The sequence below is a fragment of the Myotis nattereri genome, assembly GCF_964212035.1.
Source record: "Myotis nattereri genome assembly, chromosome: 10".
In the NCBI taxonomy this organism is placed as follows: Eukaryota; Metazoa; Chordata; class Mammalia; order Chiroptera; family Vespertilionidae; genus Myotis; species Myotis nattereri.
The window spans coordinates 1,963,933-1,982,761 of NC_138085.1; the positions used below are offsets into that span (position 1 = coordinate 1,963,933).

The 18,829-nt window shown below is 46.8% G+C and overlaps 1 protein-coding gene across 1 annotated transcript in view; it reads right to left on the reverse strand.

Annotated features, from left to right (window-relative positions):
• Positions 1–3,191: 3,191 nt before the first annotated feature.
• Positions 3,192–18,829, reverse strand: part of IL1R1 (interleukin 1 receptor type 1) — a 54,021-nt gene continuing 38,383 nt past the window's right edge. The window contains exons 4-11 of the mRNA XM_081101634.1: positions 18,596–18,785; positions 16,362–16,530; positions 14,948–15,013; positions 12,832–12,949; positions 11,707–11,858; positions 6,997–7,140; positions 6,143–6,310; positions 3,192–5,616 (exon numbers count right to left, since the gene is read on the reverse strand). Of these exons, the coding sequence (XP_080957760.1) occupies positions 5,186–5,616; positions 6,143–6,310; positions 6,997–7,140; positions 11,707–11,858; positions 12,832–12,949; positions 14,948–15,013; positions 16,362–16,530; positions 18,596–18,785 (1,438 nt within the window). The 3' untranslated portion in view covers positions 3,192–5,185. The remainder of the gene's footprint in view (positions 5,617–6,142; positions 6,311–6,996; positions 7,141–11,706; positions 11,859–12,831; positions 12,950–14,947; positions 15,014–16,361; positions 16,531–18,595; positions 18,786–18,829) is intronic.

Consider the following 18,829-nt stretch of genomic DNA (forward strand, 5'->3'; position numbering starts at 1 on the left):
ACCCCAGCAACAAGCTAACCTACCGGTTGGAGTGTGTGCCCCCTGGTGGTCAGTGCACATCATAGTGACTGGTAGACCAGTCAACTGTCTGCTGCCTGGTGGTCAGTGCATGTCATAGAGAGCAGTTGAGTGGCCTTAGCATATAATTAGCATGTTACGCTTTGATTGGTTGAACAGACGACTGGACACTTAGCATATTAAGCTTTTATTATATTGGATATTTTTAATTTTTATTCAAAAATCTTTTAGGAATGTATCAAATCTTTTTTTTTTTTCATTTAGACCATCAAACAACCTTTAGAGCTGGGGGCTGGCAGAGAGTCAGTGTGAGTGCCAGTTCCAGCCATGAGTGGCCAGTGACCACCTCCTGGGCTGTGGGACCCGAGCTCCCAGCGCCCTCACCACCCAGCGTCAGTGGCTGTCTTCTCTGTTGTCCTTAGTTCCACAACGGCTTTGCTTCCTCTCGTGGTATCAATGGTCACCCCTAGGTTTAACTCCTCTGTACCCATTCTTTCTGCAGATTCTACTATGACTTGAGATAGCAAACTTTATGCATAGAGCTGCTTCTAGCAAAGCTACCATTTTCTGTTTGCTAGGCCCTGTGTGCGTCATAACCTATTTCATCCTTTTTAATCCTTACACGATGCTATGAATTAGGCATTTTGTCCACTTTATAGGTGAGGACACCGGGGCTCAAATTGTTTGTCCAAGTGTTGATACCAAGTGAATGGTGGAGGCCGGGTGAGGGAGGCTCAAACCATGTGGAGGTGGAGGCGGGGGGTGAGGGAGGCTCACAGCATGTGGAGGTGGAGGTGGAGGCAGGGCTTAGGGAGGCTCACACCATGTGGAGGGGGAGGCGGGGGTGAGGGAGGCCCACACCATGTGGAGGTGGAGGCGGGGGTGAGGGAGGCTCACAGCATGTGGAGGTGGAGGTGGAGGCAGTGCTTAGGGAGGGCCACACCATGTGGAGGGGGAGGCGGGGTGAGGGAGGCTCACAGCGTGTGGAGGGGGAGGCGTGGTGAGGGAGGCCCACACCATGTGGAGGGGGAGGGGGTGAGGGAGGCCCACACCATGTGGAGGGGGAGGGGGGTGAGGGAGGCCCACACCATGTGGAGGGGGAGGGGGGTGAGGGAGGCCCACACCATGTGGAGGGGGAGGGGGGTGAGGGAGGCCCACACCATGTGGAGGGGGAGGGGGGTGAGGGAGGCCCACACCATGTGGAGGGGGAGGGGGGTGAGGGAGGCCCACACCATGTGGAGGGGGAGGGGGGTGAGGGAGGCCCACACCATGTGGAGGGGGTGGGGGGTGAGGGAGGCCCACACCATGTGGAGGGGGTGGGGGGTGAGGGAGGCCCACAGCGTGTGGAGGGGGAGGGGGTGTGAGGGAGGCCCACACCATGTGGAGGGGGAGGGGGGGTGAGGGAGGCTCACACCATGTGGAGGGGGAGGGGGGGTGAGGGAGGCCCACACCATGTGGAGGGGGAGGGGGGGTGAGGGAGGCTCACAAAATGTGGAGGGGGAGGGGGTGTGAGGGAGGCCCACACCATGTGGAGGGGGAGGGGGGTGAGGGAGGCCCACACCATGTGGAGGGGGTGGGGGGTGAGGCAGGCCCACAGCGTGTGGAGGGGGAGGGGGTGTGAGGGAGGCCCACAGTGTGTGGAGGGGGAGGGGGTGTGAGGGAGGCCCACAGCGTGTGGAGGGGGAAGCGGGGGTGAGGGAGGCCCACACCATGTGGAGGGGGAGGGGGTGTGAGGGAGGCCCACACCATGTGGAGGGGGAGGGGGGTGAGGGAGGCCCACACCATGTGGAGGGGGAGGGGGTGTGAGGGAGGCCCACACCATGTGGAGGGGGAGGGGGGGGAGGGAGGCCCACACCATGTGGAGGGGGTGGGGGGTGAGGGAGGCCCACACCATGTGGAGGGGGAGGCGGGGGTGAGGGAGACCCACACCATGTGGAGCGGGTGGGGGGTGAGGGAGGCCCACAGCGTGTGGAGGGGGAAGCGGGGGTGAGGGAGACCCACACCATGTGGAGGGGGAAGCGGGGGTGAGGGAGGCCCACACCATGTGGAGGGGGAGGCGGGGGTGAGGGAGGCCCACACCATGTGGAGAGGGAGGCGGGGGTGAGGGAGACCCACACCATGTGGAGGGGGAGGGGGTGTGAGGGAGGCCCACACCATGTGGAGGGGGAGGCGGGGGTGAGGGAGGCCCACACCATGTGGAGAGGGAGGCGGGGGTGAGGGAGGCCCACACCATGTGGAGGGGGAGGGGGTGTGAGGGAGGCCCACACCATGTGGAGGGGGAGGGGGGGGAGGGAGGCCCACACCATGTGGAGGGGGTGGGGGGTGAGGGAGGCCCACACCATGTGGAGGGGGAGGCGGGGGTGAGGGAGACCCACACCATGTGGAGCGGGTGGGGGGTGAGGGAGGCCCACAGCGTGTGGAGGGGGAAGCGGGGGTGAGGGAGACCCACACCATGTGGAGGGGGAAGCGGGGGTGAGGGAGGCCCACACCATGTGGAGGGGGAGGCGGGGGTGAGGGAGGCCCACACCATGTGGAGGGGGAGGCGGGGGTGAGGGAGACCCACACCATGTGGAGCGGGTGGGGGGTGAGGGAGGCCCACAGCGTGTGGAGGGGGAAGCGGGGGTGAGGGAGACCCACACCATGTGGAGGGGGAGGCGGGGGTGAGGGAGACCCACACCATGTGGAGGCGGAGGGGGGGTGAGGGAGGCCCACACCATGTGGAGGGGGAGGGGGGGGAGGGAGGCCCACAGCGTGTGGAGGGGGAGGCGGCTGACGGTGACCCCACAGCGCTCTAGCTGACCAGCCCTGGGTGGACCTGCTCTGAGCTGACGGCTGCCGGTGGTGGAAGGGAAGGGCCTGATCACTGGAATCTGTGCTCATTGGAGCTTGCAGTTTGAACCACGTTTGCCAATAGTATTTACCTCCTGGTCAAGAAGAAAATGAAAAGAAACCTTTGTAAAATGTGCACGTCTGTACAGTGTTGTCTGGCCTTGCTGGACGGGCACAGGGTTCACCACCCTAAGACCTGCATTGTCCTCCACAGCGAAGCCAGCACAGGGAGCACGGCCGAGGCCCCTGGGGGAGTCGGGGCTCTGTGGGCCCCCAGGCCCCGACCCTCCCCGGCTGAAGGTGCCCTCGCCCCACATCGGGCCTGGCCATGAGAACCCTCGATACCAGGTTTTGACAATTTTATTAGAAAACAAGTACAGCCCACTAATCAATGATACACGCTGTACATGAATTGGTGTTTTTACTACAAAAATATGTGGTATCTGCTGCTGACTTATACACACGAGTCTGTAAAAAGCTCCTCATCATTGACCGTTACAGATATAATTATCACAAGTGCCCTTTCACGCCGGCTCCGTACCTGCAACTGCAAATAAGAGAGTCGGGAGAATGGAACAGAAACCCACCTAAGCCAGCGGTAGCAGCTTGAAATGCAACACTTTAGTGCACGTGCAAACCCGTCGTAAGCATTCAGGCTGAAAAACTGTATCATCGGAAACGCAGTGAAATCTAATTACCGAGGAGCCCTGAAAGGACAAGCTTAAAAGAGGTTTTTGGGGAAATAGTTTCCAGGGAACTCGGGGGTACGCCTTCCTCTGGGGCCCTCCGCCCTCCTCCGGGCGTGGCCGGGATTCTCGCCCCTAGGCCCCAGGTGCCAGCCGCTGGCCATTCCTGGCTGTCTGCCCTCACCCCATTCCTGGCTAGTTCTCAGGGTCAGAGCGGCCTTCCTGGGACTCACAGCTGACCGACTGAACCTCTCAGCACCATGTGCAGCATCTGCTCGGCCTTTGGGGAGAGGACAGTCCTCCCTGGCACCCCCAAACTGCTGGCCGGGTCTCCCAGGTGAAAAGAAAGCGTTTCTTTAAAAACAGCAGCTCCAAAGCCACGCTGTGCCCATGACTGCCAGACTGAATCCAAGAGAAATAGGGGGGAGGAGGCGGCAGCGAATCCACTTCTGTCCAGTTCCGATTACTTTTGAGGGAAAAAATACCAAAGGAAAGTCTGTGTTGACTTATGATATTAAATATTAAAAACACAAAAACAAAAGGTCTGCCGTGTCCATGTGACCTACCATGTCCCTGTGACCTCAGGAGGGGGCTCACGGCTGTGGCTGTGCGGTGTCCGCGTTCCTCTGAACTGTCCTGGGACAACTATCAAGTGTTAACGTGCTCTTCTGCACCAGAAAACGCAAACACAACTTCTCTCGTTTTTACTCACCAACATGCAGTTACTTTAGGGGAAGAACATATGGAGGCAGAGACTTTTCCGTAAAAATCTACCGTGACTTTTGTTAATTCCAACATTTACAAGAGTGAGCTGCGTACCATCCTGGAAACTACCATTTCCTCCCACAAAAGGCAGAGGGCAGGGCAGGTGTGGCCGAGGTCACACCCTCGGCCACCGCCCTGGAAACAGCCGGGCCAGCCTGGCGCTGAGTGGCTGCCTTCTGCAGCTGCCGGCCTTATAAAATCCAGGCGTCGGCAAACAGTGACCAGGCAGTCGGTGGGCACTCTGCAGGGAGCACCGCGCAAACCAGCCCGGAGCCCCCAGTCGGCAGCACAGCCCCGCAGTGAAATGCTAATGGTAGCCCGGCTTTGCTCCTGAGCCAGGAGCGCCCAGCGGCTGAGAGGAGAGCAGTGGTCAGGAAGGTGGGTCGTGTGCGTGACCCAGTGGAGGAGGAAGTGACTTGGAAGTTGTCCTTCCAAAGTAAAGAACCAAGTGAAATGCAGAAGAACAAGGTGGGACAGCATGGCCATCCCGGGGGCTGCAGATGTGTGTGAAAAATGCAAGGCCAGTGGCCAGTTCTCCAATGTCTTCCCACGCCCCGGCCGCTCAAGGGGCCCTGCAGTCCCGTCTGGGCACAGCCCCTGGAACTGCGAGTGACTCCACAAATGCATTTCCTGAATGTTCTTTCCAGTTGTTGGCTCTCCTGGGCCTTTTCTCAGCAGCTCACACGCCCAGAGGGCAGCGGCGGCCTCTGGAAGGCCTTCCCCGCCCCTCTGCTTTGAGTTGCCCGGGCTGCTGTGACAGGGCTGCCGTTGTCTCTGTCCTGCCCTTACCCATCCGACTCCAGGCGGCCTGGGTGAAGGGTCATGCAAGTGCACCTTGGGCCTGCACATCAGCGAGGCCAGCCCAGCCCAGCGCCACAGGACAGGCATCACCTGCTCCCCGAGAGGCACAGGCACGGGGCCCTCCCCTCGCAGCCTCTCCCTGGAGGCGGGCCTTGGGGCTGCAGACAGCAGCTGGTGCTTGGCTGGAGGGGCTGCTGAGCAGGCATGTGGTAGCGGACCTTCTTCCAGAACCTGGTCTTTGCAGACTGTGACCTCTCTGCCGTCCAGTCCCCTGACCAGCGGATGGCCCCCTGCTTCCGCTTGAGGAACTGGATGGACTCGGGCATTTTCTCATAGTCCTGGATCTTCTCCAGCTCCAACAGGACGACTTTGACCCCGTCCTGAACGAGGGCGTTGTACAGCACGATGTGCTCTTCAGACGAACTCCCCAGCCAGCTGAATCCCGACGTTTCTCGGACCAAAATAATAATCAGCCTTCTGCTCTTCTTTATGTTTTCATTTGTGACCTCAACAATGTCTGAGAAACACAAAGCATGGCAGAGTAAGTGCAACTTCTATTTACAATCATTCTTTCCAGAGCCAAACCCCGTGTCCCCTAACACTTGCCTTACTTAGGGTTAAAGGAGGGTCCCACTTAGAGACCAGCTCTAAACACTGGCCCCAGAGGCTGAGCCTTCTCTGAGGACTCGGAGCACTTTCAGCAGGAATTTAAAATCTGGTTGGTAAACCAGTTGGCCTGCTCCTCTTTTATTTTACTGTATCGGCTGTAAAGCAGTTTTCAGATCTAACTAGCAATTACGTTTTCCAAAACGAAGTACAACTTAGTTAATTGTTGTTTCAACAAACTATGAGAAAAGTAAATATTTTGCATTAAATAATGTGAAAATCATCATTATGCACCAGTGAAGAGGGTCTTAAAATTGTCAAATATGTTACCTATGCTAGTCATCTAGAAAGATGAAACCCAATTTAATTAACCCGGTTAATTTAATAGATAAATTAGTTTCAAAACGAGATTTTTACTTCTCCCTTTACGTTCATACCTTCCCCAGCGTAGTCATCCCTTCCATAAATGAACAGCTTGTATCCACACTGTTTTTCTAAGACCTCAGGTAAGATTTTAAACACAAAAATATCTGAATTAGAGGTGGACCCTTCCCCAGGGGTCTTTGGATACAGTATGTATGCATCATAGGTCTTTCCGTCTGAATCTAAAGGGGAAATGTGATATTTTAGAACCACAAGGAAAAATAAGAGGTTTGGTAAAGTCGATATAGCAAACATGCACTTTCGAATGAATTACTATTTCATATGATGGTATGAATGAAATTGCAATACAAAACACAGCACACCTTTTTCAAATGCTGTACCCTGACAAGTGTCTCTTTGTTGAGTTTACTGTAAAGCTGTTCTTATGTTACTGAGGGCCACGCACATGCAGCGCCCTCCACCTCTCTGCATGGGCATGACCTGCAGTTCTCGTCTCCCTCCCCACGCCACAACACCCAATTCTAGCATTCTCCCGTCTATGTATTATTGCAGCTTCATTTTTTGCAAGATTTAAACAAGAGAGAGAGTGCATGCATGAAAATTGAGTCCTTTCTTTGATTTGATAGCAATCTTGGGTGATCTGAGTTCTGCCCAGCACAGAGCGGGTCCTGAGTGACCGGGTTTATGAAGACGCTCTCAATACCATTGCCCCACCACTATGAGCCTGAAGCAGTAACTTGGAAAACAATGTCAGTCTGCTCAGTAATGAAACTGTAATTATATATAAGAATAACTACTATTTTTATATATGTTAAATTTCATTTTAAAATTCAAGTAAAAACTCTCTTAGTTATCTTCTATATCTCTTAACTATCCCCTCTCTTCAACAAGAAAATAAAAACTGTACCTTTTTTCGGGAGAAAATCATAGCAAGAATCCCTGTACCAAAGCACAATGTCAACCTTGAAGATTTTATAGATGAAAACAGAGCTGGTAATCACTACTGTTAACATGACGAATATACCAATCAGGTGCTTCTGGAAACTGCGGACTAGAGCAGAAAAGAGGAAACCAGAAGGATTTATTAGAACCAAAAGAATTAAACATTTGAGCACAACAAATTAAACATCATCATCCCAGAGAAACCATATTTGGGACTGGCCTATAATCCCAAATTTCAGATAGTATTAATCCATTCATTACCACTTAACAATGGGTATTAACGTACAAAGACATCTAGAATGGATACCATGTAGAAAAACTACAGTGCATTGTACTAAATTTCCACCTAAGTAGTATAATATACAATCTCACAGAAAAATAACAAAGACCATAGGATAGAGCACAATATAGTAAAAAGAGTCTAAGTTACTCAAAAGCCAGCAAAAGTTCCTAGAGGTAGAAGAGTCAGGTGGGAAAGGTGAAGGCTAGGGGGAAAGAGAAGGGTGAGGGATGCCACACAGAATGTTTAATACTTGGATATTCTCCAGGCTTCACTGGCTAATTATTCATCCAATGATTGATTACAGAGTGGGGGGCAGAGAAGGAAAGTGAAGGAAAGGTAAGGAGAAGGGGGTAGAGAAGAAGAAACAAGAAAGGGACTTGCAAATGTCAGGGGTCAGGAGGAGAACCAAGATGGTGGTGTAGGTAAATGCTGGTACTCACCACCTCAGATAATAACATTAAAATTACAACTAAAATACAGAACAACCATGAAATCTGGATGAATAGAAATCCTATAATGAGAGAAGTAAATAAGAAAGTACACTGAGATGGTAGGAGGGGTGGAGACATGGAATGGGTTGGTCCAACACCTATGTGTGGCGTGGTTTTAATCAGGAGGGAGATCATCTCTGTGGAAGCCTCCCAGGAGGAGTAAGGGTCCCACCCCCACACCAGACCCCCCCAGCCAGGGTTACAGAGCTGGGAAGAGATGTCCCGGTAATTTCAGGTTGTAAAACCAGTGGGAATTGTGGCTGACTGACTCATAGGCAGCTGGAGACCCACATGTTCTTCTTAAAGGGCCAGAGCACGAACTTACTCGGACTTGATTTCTCTGAGCTCCAGCACTGGAGCAGCAGCTTGAAAGGAACCTGGGACATTCAGGGAGGAATTGGATTGTCTGGCCTCAGGGCAAGAATTCAGGGGCCGTTTTCTTCCAGTCAGGGGGGCTCACAGAGGTCATTGTTCCTATGCTGGGACCTCCCCCTTGCAAAACTGACTGGCAGCCATATCTGATTTCCATCAGCCTGGCTCACACTGTTCAGTCTGCCCTGGTGATTTCCAAGATCCCTCCCCATCCAATTTGCAGTGCCATCCAAACTGTTTGCAGTGGCTTTTCTATAGGAATGGCCTATCCTGGCTCAGGCTTCAGACTTTCTTAAAATCTCTTAAACAAGCAGCATCTGACATCAGTGTGCCCCAAATCAATCAATAAGAAACCTAAGACTGCCTTGCTTCATAGCTTGACCTTGCCTGGGCATTTCCAAGTAGCAGCCATCTGCAGATCTCTCTGTAGCTCCTGCCCAATGGCCCCAGGCAGTGGTTGACAGCTCCAGACCAAATTAGATTACAACTCTACACATCCACAGTGACACATTCAAGGGGCAGACTCAGTGAACACCAAAGTCCCACTAAAGCAAGTCCTGCTCCATAAGGGTGTCTCCAGCACAGCAGCTCTTCCACTACAGTCACAGCTGGTCTCCACAGCCAATTGGCCTGGAGGTCAACTCCTCCCAGCAACACCAATAGCAATCAAGGCTCAACTACAACAAGATTGTGCACATAGCCCACACAGGGGTGCACCTAGGGTGCCCAGCTCAGGTGACTGGGGAGGCTGAGTCACTGGGCCCTACAGAACACCTGCTACACAAGGCCACTCTACCAATTCCAGGAGACATAGCAGCTCTACCTAATACATAGGAACGAATACAGGGGAGCAGTCAAAATGCAGAGACAAAAAAACATGTCACAAATGAAAGAACAGAAGAAATCTCCAGAAAAAGAAGTAAATGAAATGAAAGCATGCAAACTACTAAATGCAGAGTTCAAAACAATGGTTATAAGGTTGCTCAAGGATCTTAATGACAACTTCAAGGGACTTAGTGAAACTTTCAAGGAACTTAGTGAGAATTTCAAGAACCTTAGTGAGAACATCAAAGACATAAAAAAGGACCAGTCAGAAATTAAGCTGAAGGTGGTGTCTGCCAACTAAACTGAAGGTGCAGGATTTTAGACGTTCACAGATTGAAGTTTCTACAGTATTGCTTGCTAATGATCTGAGTGCATTGGTGATTATATGTGTCCTCATTCTCTCACCTGAGAGAACGAGACCTTTCCCAAGTGGTGTTTCTCAAGTCCTTTGGACCCGCAGACATATGGGTCTGGGTGGTGCGTGTGCCCTTCCCATTGTGCCAGTGTATTGGTGTAGACTTGCTCTGTTTTCAGCTGTATTTATTGCTAAATTTCTCAGCATAAACTTATCCCATTGTATTTTTTATAAATAAATATTTTTAACATGAAAAAAGAAATTAAACAGACACTAACTAAAATAAATAATAATTTATAGGGATTTAACAGCAGAATAGATGATTCCGATAATCTAATCAATGATTTGGAATATGAGGTGGCAAAAAACAACCAATCTGAACAGCAAAAAGAAAATAGAATCCAAAAAATATGAAGATACTGTAAGGAGCCTCTGGGACAATTTCAAGAGTATCACCATTCACATTATGGGGTGCCAGAGAGAGAAGAGAGAGACAAAGATATTGAAAACCTATTTGAAGAAATAATGACAGAAAACTTCCCTACCTGGTGAAAGAAACAGACTTGTAAGTCCAAGAAGCACAGAGTCCCAAAAAAGAGAATCCCAAAGAGGCCCACACCAAGACACATCATAATTAAAATACCAAGAGGGGTGCATACAGGAAGCAGCCAGTCAATGTTCTCTCTCATTGTTGTTTCTATCTCACTCTCCCTCTTCCTTCCTCTCTCTAAAAACAAAACAAAAACAAAAAAACAAAACAAAACAAAAAACACAAAGAAACAATAGAAACATATTTTTTAAAAAGAAAAGAAAAGAGAACCTAAAAGCTCTCTTATTTTACTTTTTCAATTTAGGTCTTTGACCCATCTGCAATTGACTTGGGCATAAAGTAGAAATCAAGATATACCATTTTCTAGACCAATAGCTAATTGGCTCAATTGATAGGTTATATTTACAATCTTCACAACTGTAGCTTCATACAAGATCATGGTATCTATAGTATAAATCTTATAAACTTGTCATTTTTATTTAAGACCATCTTGACTGTTCTTGACTCTTTACATTTCCATATGACTTTTAGAATAAGCCTGCCCATAACACACACACACACACACACAAACACACACACACACACACACTTGTACAAACAGTGCTGAGATTTTGAGTGGGATGGTTTTTAATCTATAAATTCACTTGGGGACAACTAACATCTTTATAATATTGAGTCTCTCAATCCATGAACATTGTGTATCCCTCCATTATTGAGGTCTTCTGCAATTTACTCAATAATATTGTTGTTGTTTTTAGTTTGTGTTACAGAGGTCTTGAACAGCTTTTGCTAGCTTATTCTATGTCTTTGATAATTCTTGATGCTACTGTAAATGATACTTCTAAATGTAATTCTATTGGTTTGTTGGTATCTATAGACATACATAGAAATACTACATATATATATATATATATATATATATATATATATATATATATACAGACTAGTTTTCTTGCTAAATTCATTTATTAAGTCTAATAGTTTGTTCAGATTTTCTTCCATGTACACATTCATAAATACCCTATTTTAACTACAAATAATCTTAAAATATTTCACAAATACTCTCAATACTGTGTCTTAAGATTATACAACTCATGAAAATCAATAACTTCTGACACTCTCTCTGGAAAGTGGATATTTAAACTTTCCCTGCAGTCCTAGCTGGTTTGGCTCAGTGGATAGAGCATTGGCCTATGGACTGAAGGGTCCATGTTTGATTCTGGTCAAGGGCACATGCCTGGGTTATGGGCTTGATCCCCAGTAGGGGGCATGGAGGAGGCAGCCGATCAATGATTCTCTCTCATCATTGATGTTTCTATCTCTCTCTTCCTCTCTGAAATCAATAAAAATATATATTTTTAAAAACAACATTTAAACTTCCCCTGCACATCCATCATTCACCTAAAAATATTCATTAGATACCTACTGCGACCAGACTTAAGTTGCTACTAGTTTTGGAAATAGGATAGTTAGGAAGATAAATGGTCTGCAGCACCTCAGGAATTACAGTCAAATAAAGAAAACTAAGTCTGACAACTCCCGTGCGGGCGGGGACCAGAGTGCCAGGGAAGCGCGCAGCAGAGGCCCCCCCACTTCCGTTCGGGCAGAGAGCAGCGCAGAAAGGCTCCCCGGCAGAAGAAACAGCTCAGCGGAGAGGTGAGAAAGGGAAGCTGTTATCCAGGTTAACAGGAATCCCAGAGCATTCTGGGCAGAGGGAATGGCCTTGCAAACCTCAAGGTCACAGGATCTTACCATGGTAAAATAAAAGCACATTTCCAATAAACAGTTTTACTGTTTACCTGGGTGTATTAATTGGATATATGCTGCATTTATTCCATATTTATTCCTGGCTACACAGGTAAATGGATACAGATAAAATTTACTTTTCACTTCTGAAATACTAAGCGTTAGGATGACTGTGTTCCTGTTTTTGGATGAAGGATTTTCCACTCTGTTCAAAAGAGAGAGAGAGAGAGAATAAGTTGTTTTAAGTAAACTGCATTAACAACAAGTAAGCCACGTGCATGGTCTTTCTCTGTATTTGTTGCATAAATGAAGGCAGAAACAACCACCAGCCTACGCACAGGTATAACCATCAGGCTGTTAGCAACACTGATCGAGGTGTTTTGGACCAAAGTCCATTACCAGTAAAAGACGCAGTAGGAGAGAAACTGAATAAAAATCACCAGCTTCCAAGAAGAAAAATATGAACATATGCATTTTGGTCTCCATAGGGCACAGAAAGGAATGTATGGAACAAGAGTAGAGCAGGCAGACAGCACCGGGTTCGAAGGTGATGCTAAGGAGTCAGGACTTTATCCCGAGAGAGGTTCCAGGAGCCCTGAGGACTTGGGCAGCGGAAGGCGTGATTCTTGGCCCATTTTATGCGTCCTTTTTAGATTACTTAAAAAGTGGAATAACATGAAGATTGCTTCACCGGAATGTTGCAACATATGTAACTAATTTAACAGAAAGACTTCCAAGTTGTCCTGAATTTGCACCACGATGACATGCATTTTTATCTTAACTGTACAAGCTCTTATAAATCCTGTTTAGCTTAACGGAACTCAATATGGGTGGCAAAGGGTTAAGAACCAATCAACCACCAAGTAACTTTTGCTATTCCAGTGGTCCTCAAACTGCGGCTTGGCTCGTGAGCCACATGCGACTCTTTGGCCCCTGGAGTGTGGCTCTTCCTAAGCCTTAGGAGTATCCTAATTAAGTTAATAACAATGTACCTACCTATATAGTTTAAGTTTAAAGAATTTGGCTCTCAAAAGAAATTTCAATCGTTGTACTGTTGATATTTGGCTCTGTTGACTAATGAGTTTGCCGACCACTGGAAACCATCAAGACTGTATAAAGTATGACGTGCAATTTAACACCAAAATGTCTCTGCTGTGGTTGGCGCTCAGCATGCTTACTGTATGTAGTCTTCCGCCAGCACCGGGTCGTCATCGTCAATCAGTGACCCGTTCCACTTCCAGTAGACAAAGTTAGCTGCACGGCCAGTGACGTTGCATACCAACTGCAGCTGGGATCCTGCGAAGCAATGCATTTTAAAGCCTAACATTAATTAATTTTCAAGTGATCCGTTTATCTATATTAACAAGTGGCTACTGAATAAGAATCTTAAATTATAGGAAAGCACAAAGAAAAAGAAAAATCACCCTTACACTTACCACCTATAGATAACCACTATTAGTAACATTTTGTATCTCATTCCTTATCTTCTCTGTGTACACATGCAATTATTTAAATGGGTGTTAATGTCTACTATTTGTAATTATTATTGGGTTGGGAACGTTGGCTCACGAGATTAGCCTTCCAAAATAGGCCCCTTCGTGGCTGGCTCAGCATTCCACAATCAGACAGAATATGATGATCATTTTCCCAGTGCTAAACACAATCTGTTCCTAATTTTTCATTATTATGATTACTATTCCATGAGCATTCTTGTACACCAATATTGTACATTTTCCAAAACAGCACTCCGAGTGAAAATCCAGAAGTAGAATCCAGTTAAAGGAGCTACATTTCAAAAGCCAGCCCCTCTCGCCCACACAAGACTGCACTTCCCACTCGCCCGGCATGAGTGCCGTGCGTTCACCCGAGGCGCCCCCACGAGTCAGTGCCGACTCAGAGAGGAAAAACATTCCATTCACATTTCGCCTGCGTTTCTTGAATTAATGGCGAGCTAACATGTTTTTTATAAGCTTAGCGTTCCTTTGCCTTTAAGGACTGCTGGTTATCCCTGCCCATTATTTCCTGGCACCATTGTGGTAACTCATCACACACGACAACTCAAAAACCCTCGGTGTTGCTTGCTTTCATTTCATTTTTATGGAAATCCTTTGGTAAAGATATTTTTATTTTTTGTTTGGTCAAATTTATAACTGTTTATCTGTTTTCACTATTTTTTTCTAAAATCTCCCTCTACCACCAAATCAGGAAAATATCATGTACATTTTATTTGGGGCATGTCATACTTTAATTGTTTTATCCGTTTAAGGGGCCAAGGAAATCTTAGCTGTTGCAAGGGTTTGTGGCCCTCAAAGGGCCATAGTACATCGACAGACAGACAGAATCTGTGATGTAAGTCCTGAGAGAGGAGCAGGGCTGAAGGGAAATGTCTTTTTAGGCTCCCAAAGGGGCACAGTCATGAGAAAGGATTGGGAAATTCTGCTCTCAATTCTACAGGCCCATATGTAATTATGAGTTACACATGTTTGTTAGCTTATATCTAAGAATTTCTTTATATTACCATACATCCTGAGTAACAAATTAACAGAACCCACGGATCACAACTCTACCTTCTAATCCTTGTCTTCCTGCAGTTACTATTACAGACGAGAATTTTGTACACTAACATGATTTTTGATCCTCTGGTACCAAAAGCTGCTTTTATGCTTAGACCAGCGGTTTCTCATGGAACAGTCAGTGATGGTGAAAATGTGCTCTATTTGTGTTAACCCTGAAGTCACTGGTCACATGTGGCTACTAAGCTCTTGACTGAGAAACTAATATTCAATTGAACTAAATTAACTTAATTTAAATTTACCTATGCGTAACTACATGTGGCTTGCGGCTATTGCACTGTATGGGGCTGGGCTGGATGTTTATAAGATTTTATTCTTGGAATAAACTATGCAGAAGTTAACTAACTTGTGACAGTGTTTTTCTAGAACGACATCCTTTTGCCTGCAGTCTAGCTCTCCTGCCTAAAAGCACCAGAGGCGCCCTGTGTGCCGGGAGTCACACTTCCCACCCTCGGCCTGCTGAGGCTGGCCTCTGGCTGGGGTTCTTGTGCGTAATCAGTCTCCGCAGGAAAGCAGGGGCAGCCCAACCAGGTGTGGTTCGATGTGTGCCATAAGAGGCAAGAAATCCAAAGGAACATTTAATATGCAGCCTGAGCCACTTTCTCTCTAATTACAGGCATGTCCAGTGAACAGCTTAGGCTCTGTGCAGTAAAGGCACAATTTATCTTCACCTCGAACTCAGAATAATTACCACAGCCTGTCCCGACCGGAGGCTACTCACCCGGGACCACTTCCATCGTCTCGTTCACCGGACTCACGATCTCAGGGCTCTGGGGCCTGTTCTCCTCTGAAATAAACATCCACGGGCTCTCAGTCTCACACAGATCAGGGTCTCAAATGATACCAACACTTGGCAAGTACACCAAACTATACATGGCGTCCAGCAGATATTCCCTCAAATGTCGGAAGCATTTATGGCAGGAGACAGAGGCAAGAAGTGAAAGAGGGAGCCAGCACGAAGGCCACAGCCAAATCATGACAACCCACTCCAAAGCCTGCGCCCTCTGAGCCCAGCAGCTTGGGCTACACAAAACCACAGGCAACACAGGCCCCGGCTGCAGACAATGGCTCTCCTAGAGCCAATCAGGACGAGGAGGGGGCTGGTGCTTCCCTGGTGGAGCCTCACTCCCCAGAGGGCCTTCGATGCTGGACCTGCTTATACACGGGACCTTTACTAATGACCCAAGAGTAGAATGTCAAGCAATTTGGCATAATTTATTAAAACAGGATAAAAATAGTAAGTAGCTCCAGAAATTAATCTGACTGTTATTTACAAAAAGATTGGCTTCAAGGGGTAACCTGTGGCCAACCCTGAGAAACTATGAACTTAAATGCCAGCTCCATAAAGCAGGATCCTGTCTCTTTGGTTTGCTAATACATGTACATCTAGAACAGTTCCTGGCACGTAGTAGATGCTCAATAAATAGTTTTGAATCTTCCTTTAGAAGAATATTTAAAAATGACCTCACCCCTGATTAAGTACAGTATGTCTACACAAGGGATCAGAAAGGGAGAGGAAGAATATGTCTGCTGGTCTGGTTGCTACAAGTCAGGAAGAACAAACCAGAGCTACACAGCGACCAGAGGGAGGCTGCTCCAAGCTCAACATGGTTGTGACTGTTGAAAACTATGATTCACTGATACTAGTAGGAATTAATTCTGATTCAACAAAATAATAAACTTTGAAAAAATAAAGTATGATGGAAGTAAGAAAGCTCCGCTGTAAGTCAGGCGGTCCGGTTCTGGGTCCCTGCCCTGGGACACGCCCTCCTGTGCATGATTCCCAGCATGATTCGCAGTAGAGACCCCTTTAACTGTCAAACCCCCGCGAGTGACCGTTATCATATACAATTTATGGAGCTCTCAGAAAGAACCATCATCAGCCATCCCAAAGAATGAGCCCCCTTGGTCAGTTGGAAACCCAGATCATATCATCTATTTAATTAGCACTTCGTCTGAAGCAGGAGGGAAGCCATTTACATAGTATTTAGCAACAAAAGTTAAAACCAGGTGACTTTTGGCAAGTCATCCAGCTTCTCATGGCTTCAGCTCCTCCGTGGACACGCAGATGATAGTAGAATCCTGATCCCTGGGCCTTCCCGGGTGGGAAGTCTTAGGACAGAGCCGTGACTCACCAAGAGTTAAAAGCTTGATCACCCGGCTGATGTGATACTGCTTTCCCAGGAGCGTGTAGGATGCGCGGCAAGTGTAGTTCCCTTTATGCGCTTCAGTCACATTCATGATGATGAGTTTATTTGATTCTCCAATGAAGTTTGCATCGTCAAGAAGTAGAGGTTTGCAGTCCTAGATAGAGCAACAGGAAGAAAGTATTGAAAACCAATTAATAACTTTCTCCAGTCTGCCAGGAGGAAACATTCCACTTTTCCATATCAGCAAATGTTTTATACATATGCAATATGTACATTGTATTTTATATATATTTATACATATATATACAAATATGTACTTACACACACACACACACACACACACACACATATGAAAAGAAAGATTCCTTGCATAACAAATTTTAATGTGATTTTTGTGGCAAAAGTCATAATTATACTCCTAGGATATTAAATGCTTACACCTATGAGCCTTGCACTTGGAAAACAAATTTATTTGGAAATAAAGAAAAACACAGTGGAGGAAAGAATGCTCACACTATATAGTTTGTCTGTGATGCTGTATTTCCTTTCTTCACAGATATTGTTGATTTTGTGTTTCTTCCCCTGCACAGCATGATTCCCCAAGGAAGCCCTAACAAGCTCGGTAGATCAAAGGTAGCAAACTGATAGTTTCCATGGAGTGCGAGCCAATCTCTTCCAAGACAGTTACAGAAACTACTGCCCTGGGCGCTGTGGCTCAGTGGTTTGGCACATCCTCCCGGACACCGAAAGGTCACGGTTCAATCCTCGGTCAGGGCTCAGCCCCAGGTTGTGGGTTGAATTCCTGATTGGGGTGTGTGCAGGAGTCAATCTATTAACGTTTCTCTCTCTCAAATCAATAAAAACATATCCTCCGGTGAGGATTAAAATAATAGAAAGAAACTATTAAGTTATTTAAGGACCACTTTTTAAAAATATTTTATTGATTTTTTACAGAGAGGAAAGGAGATGGATAGAGGGTTAGAAACATCGATGAGAGAGAAGCATCGATCAGCTGCCTCCTGCACACCCCCCACCGGGGATGTGCCTGCAACCAAGGTACATGCTCTTGACTGGAATCGAACCCGGGACCCCTCAGTCCGCAGGCTGACACTCTATCCAGTGAGCCAAACCAGCTAGGGCATGGACCACTTGATATTTTAATAAAACACAAAAGAATAAATTTTGTGCCCTGGCCTGTGTCACTCACTCGTTAGAGCATGGGCTCATGTACCAAAGAGCTGCAGGTTTGACTCCCAGTCAAGGACATGTACCTGGGTCGCAGGTTCGATCCTTGGCCCCAGCTGGGGTGTGTGTGGGAGGCAACAAGGGATGTGTCTTTCTCACATTGATGTTTATCTCTCTCACCCTCCCACCTTCCACTCTCTATAAAAATCTATAGAAAAAATATCCTTGGGTGCCCAGCCGGCGTGGCTCAGTGGTTGAGCGTCGACCTATAAACCAGGACGTCACCATTCGACTCCTGGTCAGGGCACATGCCCGGGTTGCAGGCTTGATCCCCAGTGTAGGGCGTGCAGGAGGCAGCCAATCAATGTTTCTCTCTCATCATTAATGTTTCTATCTCTCTCTTCCTCTCCCTTTCTCTCTGAAATCAATAAAAAATATATATTTTTAAATGTATCCTTGGGTGAGGATTAACAAATAAATAAAAAAGAATACTTTTCAAAAAATAAATAGTTATCTCTTAAAAACCCTAAATTTATACTGCCTTATCTTTAAACTTCTTTTATTCTTACTATACTCTTCTTCAACTATATCTTCTTAAGAAAAATAACAGAAAATAAGCTTTTAGTAAGGCTACAAATTAAATATATGCAGTCTTACAACTTTTTTCAAATGTCCTATTAAGTTTCACTACTCAAAAGTAAATGATATGCCAAATGAAAATGTACTTTGCAGATTCAACATATTGTCTGTGAAAGAAAACTATTTTATTTGCTGGAAAAGTAAAATACTATATTTAATATAACATTACGTGAGACATAGAAGCATGAACAAACTGTTGAACCTCAGAGAGAAGACAGGGAGAGTGGGTGGGAAGAGATCAACCAATGAACCTGTATGTATATATGCATGGGGTGGTGAGGGCCTGGGGCGGGGGACGGGGACAGGAGTGGCTGGAAGAAGTTAATGGGGGGAAGGAGGGCCTATGTAATACTTTCAACAATAAAGATTTAAAAATATATATATTAAGACATTACCTTATCCCACTCTATCTTGGGTAACTCATTGTTTTCATCCTTAAAATAATCCAAATAAGGACACACAAGTTGTCCATTTCCTGCAATAATTAGTTTCTGTTCGAATATAGCTTGTGCACTGTAACACAAGTCAGGTTCATGTTGTACAAACTTTGCAGTTACTTCAATCTTGAGGCAGTAAGTTGAATTTCTAAAATAAATCAAAATAGGTGAATCAATCATTGTTAAAGGACA